Source organism: Bufo bufo, chromosome 4 (genome assembly GCF_905171765.1).
Source record: "Bufo bufo chromosome 4, aBufBuf1.1, whole genome shotgun sequence".
Classification (NCBI taxonomy): Eukaryota; Metazoa; Chordata; class Amphibia; order Anura; family Bufonidae; genus Bufo; species Bufo bufo.
In genome coordinates this window covers 463,973,626-463,996,659 of record NC_053392.1, presented here as the reverse complement: position 1 = coordinate 463,996,659, position 23,034 = coordinate 463,973,626, and the positions used below count along the sequence as shown (strand labels likewise).

General features: G+C 47.4%; 1 protein-coding gene across 1 annotated transcript in view; it reads left to right on the top strand.

Moving 5' to 3' along the window:
- Positions 1–9,935: 9,935 nt before the first annotated feature.
- The window catches only part of ACOXL (acyl-CoA oxidase like), a 625,524-nt gene continuing 612,425 nt past the window's right edge, over positions 9,936–23,034 (top strand). The window contains 1 exon segment of the mRNA XM_040429469.1: positions 9,936–10,170. Within this exon segment, the coding sequence (XP_040285403.1) occupies positions 10,055–10,170 (116 nt within the window). The 5' untranslated portion in view covers positions 9,936–10,054.

Sequence of the window (23,034 nt, the reverse complement as noted above, 5' to 3'; positions counted from 1 at the left end):
TTTTCAAAAGTTGCTCTTACTGGGGGGCATTGATTTTGGGGTGCACTAATGGGGGCATTACTATTACTGGGGGCAGTAATGGGGGCATTAATATTACTGGGGGCACTAAAGGTGGGGGCAGTATTAATTCTGGGGGGTGCTAATTTGGGCATTACTATTAATGGGGGCAATATTAATGCTGGGGGGCACTAATGGCATCATTATTAATGCTGGTGGACATTATTAATTCTGGGCGGCACTAATAGGGATATTAATATTAGTGTGATGGCCAGGGCCGTATTGCAGCCCTTAAACAGCGGGTCCACAAAATACAGGCCCCTGCCGTTCTGGCACTGAATCACGGATGTGGACCCATTCAGTGCGGAACGGAGGCGCGGATCAGAACCCCACTGAAGCACTACTGGTTCCGTGGGGTTTCTGTCCGTGTCTCCGCCCTGCAAAAAATTAGTGCTGGCACTACTTTTTTGCGGGGCGGATCGCAAACCCCATTCAAGTGCGGCAGCCCCACGTCCGGTACCCGTGCATTGCGTACCGCAATTTGCAGTCCGCAGCACGGGCCGGGCCACCACACAGTCGTGGGCATGAACCCTTATTGCGAGCCACAGTATGACAGCGACTTAACACCCTGTGTTAAAGGGTTTCTGTCACCCCGCAAAACTCATTTTTTTTTTTTTGGATAGTTAGATTCCTCATAGTGCGATATAGGAGAATATAATGCTCTTACTTACTTTCATGCGGCCGATTCTTTATAAAACGAACTTTTATAATATGTAAATGAGGGCTCTACCAGCAAGTAGGGCTTCTACTTGCTGGTAGCTGCTGCAGAAATCCGCCCCCTCGCCGTGTTGATTGACAGGGCCAGCCGTGATCTCCTCCTCCGGCCGGCCCTGTCAGTAATTCAAAAATCGCGCGCCTCGCGTCATTCGGCGCAGGCGCTCTGAGATGAGGAGGCTCGTATCCTCAGCACTCCCTCAGTGCGCCTGCGCCGATGACATCACCGAAAGAGAAGACGTCATCGGCGCAGGCGCACTGAGGGAGTGCTGAGGAGACGAGCCTCCTCATCTCAGAGCGCCTGCGCCGAATGACGCGAGGCGCGCGATTTTTGAATTACTGACAGGGCCGGCCGGAGGAGGAGATCACGGCTGGCCCTGTCAATCAACACGACGAGGGGGCGGATTGCTGCTGCGGCTACCAGCAAGTAGACGCCCTACTTGCTGGTAGAGCCCTCATTTACATATTATAAAAGTTCGTTTTATAAAGAATCGGCCGCATGAAAGTAAGTAAGAGCATTATATTCTCCTATATCGCACTATGAGGAATCTAACTATCCAAAAAAAAAAAAATGAGTTTTGCGGGGTGACAGAAACCCTTTAAGCCACGCCCCCACAACCACACCCCCGTTCAGGTGTTGCTTAACTTGGCCGGTATTTTCTGTTGGGAAAGGTGGCAACCCTACCATGCGCACATCCCCATTTTTTGTGGACCTGTGTGGCCGTTCTGCAAATTTTAGAATGTGTCCTATTCTTGTATTGTGGAGGAGAATATTTTGCACGTCTGCCATTTGCGGACTGAAATATGGACACATACTCTTAAATTTTAAAAAACCCCAAAGAGGGGCAACAGCAGTGATTCACTTTTTTTTGTTTTTAACACTAAACCGCCCCTCTAACTCCACCCAGTGCTTAGCTAAACACGACCAATCCCACCCAGTCACCTTTGTGCGGCCAGACAGCCGTTATTACCCTACCCTTTAGTGCCCCCACACAGAAGAATGCCTCCATAGTGCCCCCTTAACAGTAGATACCCCCTTCGTGTTCCTAGTGCCCCCTTATAAAAACTATGCTGTTATAGGCCTCATGCATACGACCGTGTGCGTGCTGGCTGTGCCTGTATTGCGGCCCACAAATAGTGGGTGCTCAATACAGTATACGGGGACCGGTCATGTGTGCACTGTTTCACGGATGCGGAACCATTCACTTGAACGGGTACGCAATCTGGAAGATGTGGAGCGGAAGGCATTTCATTCTGTGCCTCTGCACCACAAAAAAATTGATCAAGCGCAATTTTTTTGCGGTGCAGACGGATCGCGGACCCATTCAAGTTGAATGGGTCTGCATCCATCAGCACCGGCAAACACAGACGATGCATGTGCGGTGGCACACATTCGTGAGCATGAGCCCTTAGTGTTAAAAGGGGTTTTCCGGGCTTTTAATATTGATGAATCCAATGAACAGAGCGCATCATGCTCCCCCCAGGAGCAGTGATGTCATTGTGCCTGCTTTGCGCACGGACTAAGGATGATCCCAGCCTGAGCGCTCTTCTGCACAGCCCAGCAGGTGTGAGGATGTGCACAGGCCAGTGTATGGCGACAGCTCCCTGCGTCACCAGTACATTCATCTGCATCTTCAGCAGTCCCAGACTGGAAGCTTATTGAAAAAAAAAAAAATCTTTCAATTATAATTTTTTTTATTTTGTGGCTTAAAAAATGGTCTCAATATTCAGCACCGTCCTCTGCTGAACATGCCGCATGCTGACTCCTCACAATTTTTCCAAGATTTACACATATTACTAGATTTAGTGTCTAACTGGCGTTCTGGCGATCTCAATTGCAGTTAGCGTATCGTAAAAATGTCAGTTATGCAAAGGACACCTGGAAAATGAGGCAGTGGGTGAGCCATGATGTAACGTAAGTGATGGCAAGACTGGCACTGCATGCTCCACTGTTCCTGGCCTAAAAAAAGTATAGAAATGCTGAGGGAGGATCTGAACACCTTAGCGCTTCAGACGATCGATGTAAAACTCATCCATGTTCCGAGCGCTAAAAACTAAACGAGGAATCCTTTTGAATGTATTTTGTCCGTATTGCATCCAATTTGCATCCGTTTGTCAGTTCCATCTCTTAGCAAAAACGGACTGCACATGGCTGGCATCTGTGTGATATCCGAATATTTTTTAACTGTAATGGGGAGTCTAAGGCAAGAGTGGGACCATATTAGTGCATGCTGTGATTTTCTCTGCACTGATGATAGACACGATAGTCCTTGCAGAAAACCTTACATTGACAATAATGTGTGAGTGTTGTGTCCATTTGATGTCCGTTCTACCCTCGGACAGCACACGAACTTCCCTTGTGTGAATAGGTCCCTGGATTGCTGTCATCTGAATGCTTGTTCAGCCAACATCTCCTCTGGCTCCCTCATGTACACTCTCCCTTGGCCAAATGTTATCAGACGTAACTTAAAGGGAACCTGTCACCTGGATTTTGTGTATAGAGCTGAGGACATGGATTGCTAGATGGCCGCTAGCACATCCGCAATACCCAGTCCCTATAGCTCTGTGTGCTTTTATTGTTTAAAAAAAAAGATTTGATACATATGCAAATTAACCTGAGATGAGTCCTGTCCCTGAGATGAGTCCTGTTCGTAAGATGAGTCAGGGACAGCACTCATCTCAGGTTAATTTGCTTATGTATCAAATCTTTTTTTTAAACAATAAAAGCACACAGAGCTATGGGGACTGGGTATTGCGGATGTGCTAGCGGCCATCTAGCAACCCATGTCCTCAGCTCTATACATACAAATTCCGGTGACAGGTTCTCTTTAATGCTATCTAACGTAACCTGGGAGCTGCCACCACATGCACATTACATTACCGTAGATTGTTATTAGCTGTTAGTAAATTAGCTGTTTATGTGTTTTTAGCTAGGTTGGTGTCGGTGTGGAAGGAGGCCTTGAAGAGTCCTGGCGGGGTTCTTTAGCAGAGAAAATGATCCAACTTAACAGCCGAGGTTGGAAAATAAATGATATGATACAGTTAAAAGGGTTTTCTAGGATGGTATAAAATTCCAAATACTCCCCCTTCCCCAGCGGGACCCATGAAGAGAGATATACTTACCTGATCCCAACCTCTCAGTGTAGACTCCTTCCTAGGATGTCTTCATCGGACTACTGATCCCTACCCCTAAACCTCACTTAAAGGGGTTCTGCAGTTTGTTTAAACTGATGATCTATCCTCTGGATAGATGATCAGCATCTGATCGGCAGGGGTCCGACACCCAGGACCCCCACCGATCAGCTGTTTGAGAAGGCAGCGGCGCTCCAGGAGCCTTCTCACTGTTTACCGCAGGCCCAGTGACGTCACGACTTGTATAAACTGGCCTGGGCGCAGCTAAGCTCCATTCAAGTGAACAGAGCTTAGCCGCACCCAGGCCAGTTGATACTAGTCGTGACGTCACTGGGCCAGCCGTAAACAGTGAGAAGGCTGCGGCGCTCCTGGAGCTCCGCTGCCTTCTCAAACAGCTGATCGGCGGGGGTCCCGATGTCGGACCCCCGCCGATCAGATGCTGATGATCTATCCAGAGGATAGATCATCAGTTTAAACAAACTGCAGAACCCCTTTAAAAGTCTCTTGTGCTGTTGCAGCCAATGATTGGCTTCAGCAGTGACGCCTCACTAAGAGGTATTTTGCTGCTTGGTCATGTGCTGTTTGGGGACATGTCTCGGGTGGCTGCAGCAGTGTACAAGACTCTGTCCATGCAGAAGGTTTATAGGTGGGGACCGGAAGTCCAATAAAGACAGGCTGTGTGAGGAGCGAAGCCGGACCCGGGATGAAGTTCTGATGTCAGTGAGGTCACACAATGCAGCGCAGTCCGGCACAAGTGTTAGGTGAGGGTTGCTCTAACAGACTGGAGGAAAGTGATGCACTGTGTAAAGGCTGCAGCCAGTGAGGGTATATCATTAGGTCACATGCACACGACTGTATGTAGCGCTTATTATTCTTGGCCATAAAACAAACAAGAATAAAAGATGTTTTATAATCTGTGGAACGCCCGCACATACACACCCCGAAATGGTGTCACTGAAAAGTATAGATCTTCCTGCAAAAGGTGAGCTCTCAAACAGCTACACAGACACAAATATAGAAAAATTATCGGACTCACTTTCAGCTTCTGCGCATGCGCCCGGCACCCTCACGCAGAAGCTGAAAGTGAATCCGATGCCCATAGCTTTCTATTGGGCATGCGCAGGATCTCGGAACGTCAGGGACAGCAGAAGCCGCCCAGCAAAGTGAATATTGATGAGCTGGGCGGAGCTTCAAAACGGCGGTTGGGGGCGGCTGGCTGGGCAGAAGTGAAGCTGAAACGCCGCCCCTTGGGCAGAAAGAAGAGCGATTACATCAGGTTATAAAACATGAGTTTGCTGTATTTATAAGGTGGACAGGGGTTAGAGTTATATGTTTTTAATACACATTAGAAGACCTGTGCATGCATATATACACTGCTCAAAAAAATAAAGGGAACACTTAAACAACACAATGTAACTCCAAGTCAATCACACTTCTGTGAAATCAAACTGTCCACTTAGGAAGCAACACTGAGTGACAATCAATTTCACATGCTGTTGTGCAAATGGGATAGACAACAGGTGGAAATTATAGGCAATTAGCAAGACACCCCCAATAAAGGAGTGGCTCTGCAGGTGGTAACCACAGATCCCTTCTCAGTTCCTATGCTTCCTGGCTGATGTTTTGGTCACTTTTGAATGCTGGCGGTGCTTTCACTCTAGTGGTAGCATGAGACAGAGTCTACAACCCACACAAGTGGCTCAGGTACTGCAGCTTATCCAGGATGGCACATCAATGCGAGCTGTGGCAAGAAGGTTTGCTGTGTCTGTCAGCGTAGTGTCCAGAGCATGGAGGCGCTACCAGGAGACAGGCCAGTACATCAGGAGACGTGGAGGAGGCCGTAGGAGGGCAACAACCCAGCAGATGTGCATGTGTCTGCTCAAACGGTCAGAAACAGACTCCATGAGGGTGATATGAGTGCCCGACGTCCACAGGTGGGGGTTGTGCTTACAGCCCAACACCGTGCAGGACGTTTGGCATTTGCCAGAGAACACCAAGATTGGCAAATTCGCCACTGGCGCCCTGTGCTCTTCACAGATGAAAGCAGGTTCACACTGAGCACATGTGACAGACGTGACAGAGTCTTGAGATGCCGTGGAGAAAGTTCTGCTGCCTGCAACATCCTCCAGCATGACCAGTTTGGCATTGGGTCAGTAATGGTGTGGGGTGGCATTTCTTTGGAGGGCCGCACAGCCCTCCATGTGCTCGCCAGAGGTAGCCTGACTGCCATTAGGTACCGAGATGAGATCCTCAGACCCCTTGTGAGACCATATGCTGGTGCAGTTGGCACTGGGTTCCTCCTAATTCAAGACAATGCTAGACCTCATGTGGCTGGAGTGTGTCAGCAGTTCCTGCAAGATGAAGGCATTGATGCTATGGACTGGCCCGCCCGTTCCCCAGACCTGAATCCAATTGAGCACCTCTGGGACATCATGTCTCACTCTATCCACCAACGTCACGTTGCACCACAGACTGTCCAGGAGTTGGCAGATTCTTTAGTCCAGGTCTGGGAGGAGATCCCTCAGGAGACCGTCCGCCACCTCATCAGGAGCATGCACAGGCGTTGTAGGGAGGTCATACAGGCACGTGGAGGCCACACACACTACTGAGCCTCATTTTGACTTGTTTTAAGGACATTACATCAAAGTTGGATCAGCCTGTAGTGTGTTTTTCCACTTTAATTTTGAGTGTGACTCCAAATCCAGACCTCCATGGGCTGAAAAATTTGATTTTCATTTTTACATTTTTGTGTGATTTTGTTGTCAGCACATTCAACTATGTAAAGAACAAAGTATTTCAGAAGAATATTTAATTAATTCAGATCTAGGATGTGTTATTTTTGTGTTCCCTTTATTTTTTTGAGCAGTGTATATATAGCTAATTATGCTTATTGGGCCTGTCAGTGTCCCTTTAAGCCATAACTTTATTATATTCCCTTTCACATAGCATATATTTTTTGCAGGACAAGTTGTACTTTCTAATGCCACCATTTATTATGACATACAATGTAGTGGTAAGCAGAAAGAAAAACACAATTCCTCCACCGTTTTATGGGTTTTGTTCCCACGGCATTCTGTTTGAGGCAAAACTGACCTGTGCCCTTTAGGCCTCATGCACACGACCGTTTTTTTTTACGGTCCGCAAAAACGGGTTCCGTGTCCGTTTTTTCTTCCGTGGGTCTTCCTTGATTTTTGGAGGATCCACGGACATGAAAAGTTTGCCTTTAATATGATTGAAAAAAAACGGACACGGATCACGGACGCGGATGACAATCTTGTGTGCATCCGTGGTTTTTCAAAAATAGGACAGGTCATATTTTTTTCACGGACAGGAAACACGGATCACGGATGCGGATGAAAAACGGTGCATTTTCCGATTTTTCCACGGACCAATTGAAAGTCAATGGGTCCGCAGAAAAACACGGAAAACAGAACAACGGCCACGGATGCACACAACGGTCGTGTGCATGAGGCCTTATTCTCTCGGTCAGTACGAATACAATGAACAATACCACATATATATATATTTTTTTTATGTCTAAATAGTGTAAAAATAAATGTAAACTTTGCAAAAAAATTTTTTTTTTTTACATCACCATATTCTGACCCCCATAAATTTTTGTAGTTATATCTACGGAGCTGTGTGAGGGCTCATTTTTTGCGGGACAATCTGTAGTTTTTATTGATACCATTTTGGAGTATGTGTGACTTTTTGATCACTTTTTTGGGGTAAGAGAAGCAATGAAAAAAATGGCAAATTGGCCATTTTGACCCTTTTTTCTGTTACGCCATTCGCCGTATTGGAAAAATATTTTTAGATTTTAATAGTACGGGCGTTTTTTGGTCGCATTAATACCCGTGGTGAAAGTATATATGAAAGAGCAGGATACTAATGGGGATCGTATACGGCAGCATTGATCAGATACAGTCACTGACAGAATAAATTTTGTGACAGGTGATGTCTCCTGTGGAGTTATTCTTTTTCTCTTCATTTCTATCCAGTACAGACCACCATGATGACTTCTCCCAGCCACTTCTCGTCTCTGTCACTCCTAGCTTTTCCAACATATCCGCAACCTGTTTACGAATACAAACTCCTCTTAGTACCACACACTTCTGATGAATTAGAAGAAGGGAAAACTAAGACCTCTTTCACACGGGCGTCCTGGATTTTCTCCGGATGTGTCGCATGTGCATTGCGGGAAAACCGCGCTAGTAGGCACGCAATTGCAGTCAGTTTTGACTCTGATTGTGTTCCGATGTTCAGTTTTTTCCATGCGAGTGCAATGCGTTTTGCACGCACGTGAGAAAAAACTGAATGTGGTACCCAGACCCGAACCCGGGCTTCTTCACTGAAGTTCGGGTTTGGGTTAGGCTACTTTCACACTTGCGTTCGGAGCGGATCCGTCTGATGTTTCATCAGACGGATCCGCTCCGATAATGCAGACGTTCGCATCCGTTCAGAACGGATGCGTCTGCATTAAAACTTAGAGAATTTTCTAAGTGTGAAAGTTGTCTGAGCGGATCCGTTCAGACTTTACATTGTAAGTCAATTGGGAACGGATCCGCTTGAAGATTGAGCCATATGGTGTCATCTTCAAGCGGATCCGCCCCCATTGACTTACATTGTAAGTCTGGACGGATCCGCTCGCCTCCGCACGGCCAGGCGGACACCCGAACGCTGCAAGCAGCGTTCAGGTGTCCGCTCACTGAGCGGAGCGGAGGCTGAACGCTCGCAGGCGGATGCATTCTCAGTGGATCCGCCTCCACTGAGAATGCATTGCGGCCAGACGGATGCGTTCGGGGCCGCTCGTGAGCCCCTTCAAACGGTGCGCACGAGCGGACACCCGAACGCTAGTGTGAAAGTAGCCTTAGGTGTTCTATTCATTTTATTATTTTCCCTTATCACATGGTTATAAGGTAAAATAATAGCATTCTTAGTACAGAATGCTTACTAAAATGTGGATTGAGGGGTTAAAAATAAAAAAATGTACTCACCTCATCCACTTGTTCGCGCAGCCGGTATCGTCTTCTTTCTTCTTCTTTCAGGACCTGCAAAAGGACCTTTGATGACGTAATCGCGCTCACCACGACGTCAGCGCAGGTCCTGCTGAATGAAGATAGAACATGACGTCATCAAAGGTCCTTTTGCAGGTCCTGAAAGAAGAAGAAAGAAGACGATGCAGCTGCGCGATCAATTGGATGAGGTGAGTTAATTTTTTTATTTTTTAACCCTTCAATCCATATTTTAGTAAGCATTCTATATTAAGAATGCTATTATTTTCCCTTATGACCATGTTATAAAGGGAAAATAATAAAATGAATACACTTTAATGGGGTCCGGGGTTGCTTTCATCCCTATCATCTCCTAGCAACCATGCGTGAAAATCACACCGCATCCGCACTTGCTTGCGATTTTCACACTGCCCGATTCATTTCTATGGGGCCTGCGTTGCGTGAAAAACGCACAATATAGAACATGCTGCGATTTTCACGCAACGCACAAGTGATGCGTGAAAATCACCACTCATCTGAACAGCCCCATAGAAATGAATGGGTCCGGATTCAATGCGTGAGGGGTGAACGCATTGCACCCGGACAGAATTCTCGCCCGTGTAAAAGGGGCCTAAGGGTTTAGCTGCACGGTGACATGTGTCGCGTGACTTCTTGTCGTGTAATGATAGTCAATGGCATCACAACGTGACATAAGACACAACAGTCGAAAAAATCCATCCAAGTTGGATATTTTTGCCACTTTCGCGGCGCAGCATGTCACATTGCCACACCATTGACTATCATTACACGGAATGTCACTAAACAGCTACGGTTGTGTGCATGTAGCCAGTGGAAGCTGCTGATCTCCAGTGTTGTGTAACTACAACTCCCAGCATGCACAAGTTGTAGACCACCCACGTATAGCGTGTACTAGTGTGATTTTAGACCCTACTCTGCAGTGCCCGGTCCACCACATGAGGGAGCAGAGGGCAGAGCGGAGCTGCCTCTCGTCACGGGGGCGCGCACCTCCCCCTCCCGGCTCGGGGGCGCGCATGTCACCGTCGTGCACTTAGCGCAGCGCTGGAGGAGACAGAGGCCGGCAGTCCTAGAGAGAAGGCGGCAGTGCCGGGATAACCGCCGATATTCCTGCTCACACCATGGAGAGGCATGAGGCGGACGTGGGCTCCTTGTCCCGGTTCTTGGACGGAGAGTTCTGGGAAATGAAGAATGAGCTGAGGACAGATATCGCTGGGAGCCCGCTCTTCCAGCAGAGGTAATGGGCTGACAGCCGGCTCAGGGACGCCCCCTGCGGGCCTGTCACATGCTGAGGACCCTCCATCCTGCAGGAGGTGGGCACACCAGGTGCCAGGAGGAGGCAGACACTGCCCTGGGACTTTAGTCCTAGCAGTGCCTCCACCTGACAGAGCCTCTCCATGTCACCTGAGATGAGGACTACAACTCTCATTCTTCTCCCTGTTACAGGGTTCCCCAGACCAGCTTGTGTACTAGGACTGATGACCCGGCTAATCAAAAGAGAATTAAGAATTTTTCCACTTTTAACTATAAAATCTGTGTGAAGGGGGTCCAGACACGAGGGGGCCACGCTCTATGTCCATCATAATGAATGAGTGTGCGCGTGTGGGCAGCTTTCCTCACAAAGTAGAGGAAATTGGGTTCCTAGGAACCTGTCAGCACCAAAATGGATCATAAACCGCCAGCAGTACCTTAAAGCTGTTAACATCCGGCTTCTAATGATGTTCTTGTGTAAGATGTCTGAGGCGCATGATCGCTGTAAAACAACTTGTATTCCCCCGCAGGTCGTATGCAAATGAGGCTTCCTCGCTTCGAGTCTAGGTGAGCACGCAGCCTGCAGCGCGGCCGGGATGGCATAAGTCTCGCGCATGCGCAGTGTACCGCTGAAACCCGGCTAACAGCGGCAGTCGGTGACAGGGTTGCGCCTCACCAAGGAGCGCACCGCGCATGCGCGAGACTTATGCGATCCCGGCCGCGCTGCAGGCTGTCAATCTAACAAAAGAGGGGACGGTTAGGGGGCGTGCTCAGGCGAGATTTTATCTGTAGGGGCGTTTCTTAGGCGGAGCTGAGGAGCTTGACTCGGAGAAAATATGACTCTTCTCTGGTCACACACGTAAGATATGACTCTTTTATGTTAATTTGCATAAAAGGCGGGAAGTACAAAAATGCGTAATACTTATTGAATTCGTCTGCAAATGAAATTGAAAGTGTCATTTCTACGTTTAGGGTAACACAGTGAACATTTAGAAACATTCAGCGAGGGTAACATAGTAGAGGTGACAGGTTCCCTTTAAAGGAGTTGTTCATCTTCGGCCGAGAGGGAGTGTTCAGGTGGAATAGCTGTCAGCTGACTGCTGTTGAAGGTATATACTCACCTCAAAGTGGTTGTTCATCTTCTGGGGGTCTTTTGGCAGACCCCCACGTGGCCAGACCTCCGGATGAAAGCCTACTTACCTGCTCCCTGCTGCTGGGTCCTCGCTCCTTTGCACCCTCACTGCAGAGCTCGGGTCCCATCCGGTTTGACACCGCTGCAGCTGTGACATTCATCTAATGTGTATGGTCGCCAAACCTGTCACCGACTTTATGCTGCCCTCACATGGTGTGTTCCTGAGCTGCTGCCCAACCTCAGAAGACTGACAGTTCTCTGCTAGGTAAAGGGATGTGACCTAGAAACCGTTTAATCTGTGTGCAGCTTGCCTATATGTCTGATGGCTGAGGTCCTAGTGGTAGATTATCTGTCAATATTTCACATTTTAATTAATTTTCTAAGGTTGAGCCGAACCAAAGAAATCACGGTGACCCTTACCAAATTTAAAGGGGTATGAGATGGAAATAACATGTGTAGGTGCCAGCCTAGGGTGCTCAGAGTTAGGCCTCCTGCACACGGACGTGTGTGCCCCGTGGTCGTGCTGCGGCCACCGTCTGTGGGGCAGCCGCAGCGGATCGCGGACCCATTCACATGTTCTATCTTTTTGCAGAACAGAAGTACGGGACGAAACCCCACGGAAGCACTCCGTAGTGCTACCGTAGGGTTCCGTTTCGAGCTTCCGTTCCGCACCATTCCGCATCTCTGGATTTGCGGACCAATTGAAGTGAATGGGTCCGCATCCGTGATGCGGAATGCACACGGAATGGTGCCCGTGTATTGCAGATCTGCAAATGCGGTCCGCAATACGGCAACGGGAAGCACACGTTCGTGTGCAGGAGGCCTTATGGGAACATTTGAGCTATCTGCTATGGGAGATACGGGAACAGGGGAGCTCCAGCCGTTCAGCCGCTTGTGTGACTCCACCTAACTGTGGTTATTACTATCTTAGTCATGAAAGGTCGGGATGGGAATAACCCCATAAGAGATGTTAACTTTTAGGCCTCTTGCACACGGCTGTTGTGGGTCCGTTCCGTGAATTTGCAGTCCCCAATGCACGGATCGGGACCCATTCAATGGGACGGATCGAGACCCATTCAACTTGAATGGGTCCGTGATCCGCACTCCGTAGTGCTTCCATGGGGTTCCGATCCGTGCTTCCATTCCACATCTCTGTGATTGTGGGCCAATTCAAGTGAATACGGCCGCGGCCACACAACGTTCGTGTGCAAGAGGCCTTAGGGAGAGATTGAGAAATCTTGGCAAAATAAGGAGTGGTATAAAGTTCAGTACTTTTGCAATTGGACTGAAGTGCAGCCATCAATAAAGTAATTGTCTTGGGGGTCAAGAGTCATCACTATTTCAGTATTCTTCAGGGGCAGATAGGGCTGCAACGATTAATTGACTTTATCGACAATATTCGATAACGGGATTCGTTGTCGACGAATCCAGTTATCGAATAATCGCCGATTCGTTGCTATGCGGGCAGTTTACTTTAAATCAGCACATCTTTATTTTACCTTACAATGAAGCTCCAGTAACAGGCAGAGCGGACGGCGGCGTAACGTCACTTACTCACGTGACGCGCCTGCGCCGCCTCCTTCATTCATAAAGTGGGCGGAGCAGGTGCGTCACGTGAGTGAGTGACGTTACGCCACCGCCCGCTCTGCCTGTTACCTGAGCTTCATTGTAAGGTAATAAAGATGCGCTGAGTAAATGTTACTGCCAGAATAGTCTGCTGTGAGCAGCGGGGCCGGGGCTGTTATGGGGAGGGGGATCTGTTTATGGCACTGCTATGGGGAGGGGGATCTGTGTATGGCACTGTTATGGGGAGGGGGATCTGTGTATGGCACTGCTATGGGGAGGGGGATCTGTGTATGGCACTGTTATGGGGAGGGGGATCTGTGCACTGTTATTGGGAAGGGGATCTGTGCACTGTTATGAGGAGGGGGATCTGTGCACTGTTATGGGGAGGGGGATCTGTGCACTGTTATGGGAGGGGGATCTGTGGATGACACATATAGCATAAAATGCTATATAGTGTCATCTATAGATCTCCCCCCATATCAGTGTCATCCACAGACCCCGCCTCCCCATAACAGTGCACAAATCCCCCTACCCATAACAGTGCCATCCACAGATCCCCCTCCCCATAACAGTGCCATCCACAGATCCCCTCCAAAACAGTGCCATCCACAGATCCCCTCCAAAACAGTGCCATCCACAGATCCCCCATAACAGTGCCATCCACAGATCCCCTCCATAACAGTGCCATCCACAGATCCCCTCCATAACAGTGCCATCCACAGATCCTCCATAACAGTGCCATCCACAGATCCCCCATAACAGTGCCATCCACAGATCCCCCATAACAGTGCCATCCACAGATCCCCCATAACAGTGCCATCCACAGATCCCCATAACAGTGCTATCCACAGATCCCCTCCATAACAGTGCCATCCACAGATCCCCTCCATAACAGTGCCATCCACAGATCCTCCATAACAGTGCCATCCACAGATCCCCTCCATAACAGTGCTATCCACAGATCCCCTCCATAACAGTGCCATCCACAGATCCCATCCATAACAGTGCCATCCACAGATCCTCCATAACAGTGCCATCCACAGATCCCCTCCATAACAGTGCCATCCACAGATCCTCCATAACAGTGCCATCCACAGATCCCCTCCATAACAGTGCTATCCACAGATCCCCTCCATAACAGTGCCATCCACAGATCCCCTCCATAACAGTGCCATCCACAGATCCCCTCCATAACAGTGCCATCCACAGATCCTCCTTACTCTCCAGCAGTTCTTTTGTAATCCCCTCTCTCTTCATGGAATGCATTGACTCAGTCCCATATAGAAAATGTTATACACAGAACTAGAAGTTTAGGAAGAAATTGACAACTGGGTGTTACCATTTTGTGGGTGTGTCAATACACAGTCTGACCAATCAGTGCTGACAAGGGTAAGGACACACCCCTTTGACTAAAGTATTTTTAATACCCAGTTGTCAATTCCTATATTTCTAGGAGGAATAACATAGGAACAGCACAATGCACAGTTCTAAGAGAAGAATTATTTCTTGGGGAATACTGGTATTTACTGAAGTAGATACCGTATGTCAGCATTTGGGCCCCTGTGCAGCTGCAGAAGCTGCTTACTTATAGGGTGCTGTCACATGTAGCAGCAGTTCGTTAACAGCATCACATTTTTAGGCAAACCATGTGTTCGTTTACGCACAGCAGCCTGTTAGCACTTACCATAACTGTTTGGACTATAAGATGCACTTTTTTAGCAAGAAAAAACATTAAAAAAAAATTCCTGCATGTTGTAGTCCGCAGTCAGGGTGGTCCAGCAGTGCCAGACTCTACTGACTGCTCCCTTGGGGAATCTGTCACCATGACAGGGTAGTGATCTCGCCTGGCCCTGTGTTCTCGCCCATACACCATGGCTTCAGGTCATGCTCACTACAGCTGCTTTCTGCCCTGGCAAGCATCAGCGCTGTACTACGTGTGTCCCCATACCCAAGGTGACAGTAAAACGCCAGTCTTAGCAAATGCCTCCCTTTTTTACCTGTAGTTGATAAATTGCTGTGGTGGGACAACCCCTTTAACCCTTTCCTCACCATACGTCAGCGGTCCAGCCTTTAGAAATGGAGCCTGCTGGATAAACAGCAGACACCCGGCACTAATGTCACTTTTAACCCTTCAGATGCCGTGGTCAAATGTGACCTCAGCATATGGATGCCCTAAAACCCGAAAGCGCACAAAGCATGTATGTGGCAGCCCCTGTCCTCCTGTAAAATTCCTATCGGCTCCAATGCTAATGCATTGGAGTCTATGAGACAAGCAATCTCATATATAAAAACTGAAGAAAAAAAAATGTTTAAAAATAAAATTAAAATAATAATATAAAATTCAAATCACCCTTTCCCCAAAATTTAAATAATAATATGTAAATAATGTCCCTACTATTAAAGGGAACCTGTCACCGGGATTTTGTGTATAGAGCTGAGGACATGGGTTGCTAGATGGCCGCTAGCACATTCGCAATACCCAGTCCCCATAGCTCTGTGTGCTTTTATTGTGTAAAAAAACCGATTTGATACATATGTAAATTAACCTGAGATGAGTCAGTCAGGGACAGGACTCATCTGAGGTTAATTTGCATATGTATAAAATCTTTTTTTTTTTACACAATAAAAGCACACAGAGCTATGGGGACTGGGTATTGCGGATGTGCTAGCGGCCATCTAGCAACCCATGTCCTCAGCTCTATACACAAAATCCTGGTGACAGGTTCCCAAGTCAAAATGGCCGATTTTGTTTGCTTCACCTTCCACCAAAAATTAAATAAAAAGTGATTAAAAAGTTGTACACACCTTATACAGCTGCAAACACATAACTACGAAAAAGTTAGAGGGGTCAGAAAATGGCGATGAAAAATAAATTTCAAAGTTTTTATTTTTTTCAGTATTAAAACGCAAGAAAAACTATACTTGGTATCGCTGTAATTGTACTGACATGGAGAATGAAATAACAAGTCAGTTTTACCGCATAGGAAATGATGTAAAAAAACCAACAAAAAACATAAAACTGTGGCAGAATGGTGTTTTTTTTTAATAATTCCACCCCATTTGTAATTTTCTTCCCGCTTCCCGACACATTTTATGCAACCATATATGGTGTTATTAGAAAAGTGCATCTTGTCCCTCCAAAAAACAAGCCCTATGTGAATGAAAAAATAAAAAAGTTATTTTTCATTTCCAATATGGTGGAATTTGCAGCAGTATTATAATTCCATGCGATTCTGTGAAACGAGCAGTGACCATAACGGGAAATCAGACTCCCGCATGGAGCGTGTTTTCCGCACTGGACGTGCTCATCTGACGGCTGGTATTACAATAGCAGATCAGGCAGGCGATTGTCGGGGAGGGAAGCGTTCCTTCCTGACAATCGCCTGCTCGTCAGCGGAGGAGACCGCTGTTATTACATGCACAGTATCGCTAATGGCATCTCTCGTCCCCATACAGAATCATTGTTTGCCAGCAGCAGACTGTCATTAGATGGCACGATCTGCCGCCGGCAAACGCTGAAAGATTCCGGTTGCCCGATGAATGAGAAAGCTGAATTCTGACAAGGCTTGTTTTTCTCTCATGACAATTTTATATGTGAGGCCTAAGGTGCCATAGATATTACAGCCGCCTATGAAGGGACTTCTTGTATATATTCTCACAGTACACACTGTGCGTGACCTTAAAGGGGTTGTCCAGATGTTTAGTTATGATGACCAACACTACGGATAGTTCATTAAAATATCAGATCGTCAGGGGTCTGGTTCCTGGCACCCCCGCCGATCAGCTGTTTGAAAGCAGCTTTGTACAGCAGTCTCTACAGCGGCCCTCCCAGGAGTACAGCAGTCTGTACAGCGGCCCTCCCAGGAGTACAGCAGTCTGTACAGCGGCCCTCCCAGGAGTACAGCAGTCTGTACAGCGGCCCTCCCAGGAGTACAGCAGTCTGTACAGCGGCCCTCCCAGGAGTACAGCAGTCTGTACAGCGGCCCTCCCAGGAGTACAGCAGTCTGTACAGCGGCCCTCCCAGGAGTACAGCAGTCTGTACAGCGGCCCTCCCAGGAGTACAGCAGTCTGTACAGCGGCCCTCCCAGGAGTACAGCAGTCTGTACAGCGGCCCTCCCAGGAGTACAGCAGTCTGTACAGCGGCCCTCCCAGGAGTACAGCAGTCTGTACAGCGGCCCTCCCAGGAGTACAGCAGTCTGTACAGCGGCCCTCCCAGGAGTACAGCAGTCTGTACAGCGGCCCTCCCAGGAGTACAGCAGTCTGTACAGCGGCCCTCCCAGGAGTACAGCAGTCTGTACAGCGGCCCTCCCAGGAGTACAGCAGTCTGTACAGCGGCCCTCCCAGGAGTACAGCAGTCTGTACAGCGGCCCTCCCAGGAGTACAGCAGTCTGTACAGCGGCCCTCCCAGGAGTACAGCAGTCTGTACAGCGGCCCTCCCAGGAGTACAGCAGTCTGTACAGCGGCCCTCCCAGGAGTACAGCAGTCTGTACAGCGGCCCTCCCAGGAGTACAGCAGTCTGTACAGCGGCCCTCCCAGGAGTACAGCAGTCTGTACAGCGGCCCTCCCAGGAGTACAGCAGTCTGTACAGCGGCCCTCCCAGGAGTACAGCAGTCTGTACAGCGGCCCTCCCAGGAGTACAGCAGTCTGTACAGCGGCCCTCCCAGGAGTACAGCAGTCTACAAACAGCGGCAACCCCTTTAACGGTATTCCATGGTAAATTATAGGTTGTGAGGTGACTTTTTTTTTACCTTACCTTGTAGGACATTTGATGATTTTCTGGATTTTTTATTTGGTTGTGAGTTTTTTTTCTCTGTGGGCTATGAACTTTGGCACAGATGAAACAGGACTGAGCTGGAGGGGAGGGGAAGAAGGCCTTGCAGCTGATTTGAGGATTAGTCATGTAAACCATCATTTCTTCCTCATTTTTTCATTCTCTCCTCGGGACGCTCATAATGAAGGGTTGGAAATGAAATGTGCATAACATAAAACCACAAGTATGAACAGTCTGTGGCAGTAATCTCAGTAATACATACAACTACAGCATCAGGATTTTACTCTTGATAGTAGAGATTTTTATTTGACATACGGCAATATTCAAGTGTGAGACGCTTTTCCTGTATACATGTAACTTCACATGCTACTTTTGCACTGCGTCTTTCCTTTCTACTTCATCACTGCGGCATAGTACCTAAGGAAGGCCTGCGTGCCGAAACGTCACACTTGAATATTGCCGTATGTCAAATACATATCTCTACTATCAAGATTAAAATCCTGATGCTGTAGTTGTATGTATTACTACTAACGGGGTTGGAACCCTACTTACAGCAAACTCTACAGAGTGCGACAAAGATTTATTGAAAGTAATCTCAGTGAGGGCGCTGCAGAGTTTGTTAGAAATAGGTTAATTCTTCCAAAACATAGAAAACAAAAATCACACTTGTGCTGCGCTCCTCCAAAAAAGTCAGTCAGAAATGTTAATAAAGGATCACAGGTTTTTCGCCAATAACTATAGACTCAGACTTAGGCCCCATGGAACCGACAGTATCCGTTTTGCGGTCTGCAAATCACGTATAGCAAAATACAATTGCGGTCCGTTTGCATCTGCATTTTCTGCAGACCCATTGACTTCAATGGGTCAGAGCTCCATATTTTGCGGACAAGTATAGGACATGTTCTTTTTTTTTGCAGAACGGACTTACGGATGCGGAAAGTGCATGGATCATATGTGTGCATTCCGCACCCGTATGTCCATTCCACAAAAGGATAGAATATTTCTGCAAAATGCAGACCACTGACCCATTGAAAACAATAGATTTGCAAATAAAATGCAGACAACACACTGACCGTATCCATATTTTCTGTATCCGTGATTTGCGGACTGCAAAACGGAATGAAGTCATGTGCATGTCGCTAGAAGGTGCAGTTAGTGATAAAAGGTGCCATCTAAGTTTTACAGTGGAGCTTCAAGGGTTCTTCTTCAGTTTGCCTTATCCCTTCTGCGTGGCATCACTTTTTGTCTTTTTCTTGTGCTGCGATATCACTACATTATTCCTGTAACATAATATGTGCATTATTCTTGCTTGTGATATGACTGTGTTGCAACATAATTGAGTAGATTATTCCTGTGACATCATTGTCTTTACTATCTCTGTACTGTGACATCACCGTGTGTATTATGCCAATATTGTGACATCAATGTGTGCTCCAGCCCTGTGGTTTCACTGTGCATGTTATTCCACTATTATTACATCACTACATGCATTATCCCTGTACTGTGACATCACTAAGTGCATTATCCCTGTACTGTGACATCACTATGTGCATTATTCCGGCACTGTGACATCACTATGTGCATTATCCCTGCACTGTGACATCACTATGTGCCTTAGCCTTGTCCATTAGGGAGATAATTAATAAGCTTTTCTGAACACGTTGTTGAAAATGTTAATGGTGGAATGGGGCCTCATTCCAAGTTTTGCTGTGGGGCCCTAGCGTTACTTGTTATGCCTCTGCATGTCACATCTATTGTAATCATTTAGAGAAAGCGATTGAAATGTTACATAGTAGCATAGTATATAACATAGTACATAAGGCCGAAAAAAGACATTTGTCCATCCAGTTCGGCCTGTTATCCTGCAAGTTGATCCAGAGGAAGGCAAAAAAAAAAAAAACTGTGAGGTAGAAGCCAATTTTCCTCACTTAAGAGGAAAAAAATTCCTTCCCGACTCCAATCAGAATAACTCCCTGGATCAACAACCCCTCTCTAGTAGCTATAGCCTGTAATATTATTACGCTCCAGAAATATATCCAGGCTTCTCTTGAATTCCTTTATTGTACTCACCATTACCACCTCCTCAGGCAGAGAGTTCCATAGTCTCACTGCTCTTACTGTAAAGAATCCTTTTCTATGTTTGTGTACAAACCTTCTTTCCTCCCAGACGCAGAGGATGTCCCCTCGTCACAGTTACAGTCCTGGGGATAAATAGATGATGGGATAGATCTCTGTACTGACTCCTGATATATTTATACATAGTAATTAAATCTCCCCTCAGTCGTCTTTTTTCTAAAGTGAATAACCCTAAGTAATCAGGGTACTGTAGTTGCCTCATTCCAGTTATTACTTTAGTTGCCCTCCTCTGGACCCTCTCCAGCTCTGCTATGTCTGCCTTGTTCACAGGAGCCCAGAACTGTACACAGTACTCCATGTGTGGTCTGACTAGTGATTTGTAAAGTGGTAGGACTATGTTCTTATCACGGGCATCTATGCCCCTTCTGATGCAACCCATTATCTTATTGGCCTTGGCAGCAGCTGTCTGACACTGTTTTTTACAGCTTAGTTTGCTGTTCACTAAAATTCCTAGGTCCTTTTCCATGTCAGTGTTAGGCTGGTTTCACACTTGCGTTGTCCGGATCCGGCGTGTACTCCATTTGCCGGAATTACACGCCGGATCCGGAAAAACGCAAGTGAACTGAAAGCATTTGAAGACGGATCCGTCTTAAAAATGCGTTCAGTGTTACCATGGCTGCCAGGACTTTAGCGTCTTGGCAGCCATGGTAACCATTCAGAAAAAGCTAAATGTCGGATCCGGCAATGCGCCGAAACGACGTTTAGCTTAAGGCCGGATCCGGATTAATGCCTTTCAATGGGCATTAATTCCGGATCCGGCCTTGCGGCAAGTGTTCAGGATTTTTGGCCGGAGCAAAAAGCGCAGCATGCTGAACTGAAGACATCCTGATGCATCCTGAACGTATTTCTCTCCATTCAGAATGCATTAGGATAAAACTGATCAGGATTCTTCCGGCATAGAGCCCCGACGACGGAACTCTATGCCGGAAGAAAAGAACGCAAGTGTGAAAGAGCCCTTACCGAGTGTTTTACCATTTAGTATTGACAGGTGACTTGCATTATTCCTTCCCATGTGCATAACCTTACATTTGTCAGTGTTAAACCTCATCTGCCTCTTCTCTGCCCAAGCCTGCAATCTATCCAGATCCATCTGTAGTAGTATACTGTCCTCTTCAGTGTTAATTACACTGTGCAAGCCTTCTACAAGATCATTAATAAATATATTGAAGAGAATAGGGCCCAATACTGACCCCTGAGGTACTCCACTAGTGACAGTGACCCAATCTGAGTATGTACCGTTAATAACCACCCTCTGTTTTCTATCATTGAGCCAGTTACTTACCCACTTACAGACGTTTTCTTCCAGTCCGAGCATTCTCATTTTATATACTAACCTTTTATGTGGTACAGTGTCAAATGCTTTGAAGAAGTCCAGATATACGACATCCATTGATTCGCCGCTGTCAAGTCTAGAACTTACCTCCTCATAGAAACTGATTAAATTAGTTTGACATGACCGATCCCCTCATGAAGCCATGCTGATATGGCGTTATTTGCTTATTTTCATTGAGGTAATCCAAGATAGCATCTCTCAGAAAACCTTCAAACAGTTTACTCACGACGGATGTTAAATTTACCGGCCTATAGTTTCCAGGCTCTGTTTTTGGACCCTTTTTGACAGGGCCGGTGCCACCATTAGGCGAACTATGCGTTCGCCTAGGGCGCCGGCCTGCTGGGGGGCCCTGGTGGGCTCCCCCTGACTGGGGCTGCAGCCCTTGAGCCGCCCCCAGCGCCGTTACAGGGGGGCCAGGAGGTGAAGGTCCTTCTTAAATATGGCAGAGCAGGCATCTGCTTACCCTGATGGCAGGTGCCTGCTCTGCCAGTAAATTACCGGAGGAGAGGAGGCGGGCGGCAAGGGAGGCTGTTCTAGCAGCTCCCCACTCCTCCCTCGTGCGCCCTCTGTGATGCCGGAATATGACGTCATTCCGGCCCCGGCATACTAAACAGCACGCTGGAGGACTAAGGAGCCGCACCACACTAGACCCAGGGAGGTGAGTCTTTAAGTGTTTGAGTGAGTGAGTGTCTGCCTGTGTGTGTCTGTCTGTCAGTGAGTGAGTGTATGTATGTATGTCAGTGAGTGAGTGTATGTCTGTCAGTAAATGTATGTCTGTCTGTCATTGAGTGTCTGTGTGTGTATGTCAGTGAGTGAGTGTGTGTATGTGAGTGAGTGTGGATATCTGTTGGTCAGTAAGTGTCTGTGTGTTTGTCAGTGAGTGTGTGTATGTTTGTCAGTGAGTGTCTGTGTGAGTGTATATGTGTGTGTTTGTCTGCCAGTGAGTGAGTGTGTGTCTCAGTGAGTGTCTAAATGAGTGTATCTCTGTCTGTCAGTGAGGGTCCATTCACAGGTCTGCAACGTGTTTTGCGGATCCGCGGATCCGCAAAACACGGACAGCGGCAATGTGCGTTCCGCATTTTGTGGACCGCACATTGCCGGCACTATAGAATATGCCTATTCTTGTCCGCAATTGCGGACAAGAATAGGACATGTTCTATTTTTTTCGGGAACGGAATTGCGGACCTGGAAGTGCGGGTCCGCAATTCCGTGTCCGGGCAGCACATCGTGCTGCCCCATAGGAATGAACGGGTCCGCAATTCCGTTCCGCAAAATGCATTTTGCGGAACGAAATTGCGGACGTGTGAATGGACCCTGAGTGTATGTGTGTCTGTCAGTGAGTATGTCTGTCAGTGAGTTTCTGTGTACGTCATTCAGTGAGTGTCTGAGTGCGTGTCTATCTGTCAGTGTGTGTGTGTCTGTCAGTGAGTGACATGAGGGGGCGGCAAAAATCCTTGCACCGGCCCTGCTTTTTGAATATTGGCACCACATTTGCTATGCGCCTATAGAGAAACACTACGGAGCAGGAGCTGTATGGTTTTGGCACTGACTTCCGTCACTAGACCCCGCCGATCAGATAGTCATGGCCTATCCTGGGTGGACAACTACTTTATATGGAACGTAAAGTTGCCCATAAACCTTGTATATGCTCGTTCAATCAACAGCTATTCCTCCTGACTTTCCCATACACATGTATGCTCTGTTCAGCCAAGCATGCACGTGTTTTAAATATGGAAAGAGGAACAAGCCACCGCCAGACTTATCTGGGGGTGGCTTATCCCCTGTGAGAACAAACGATCAGGCATATTGAACTTCAACATGTCTGATCTTTTCTGCTCTCTATTGAGGAAGAGTCGGGAAGCCTGCAGGTCAATAAAACAGTCATTCAGTCCCGCTGAACCTGGTAGGTTTT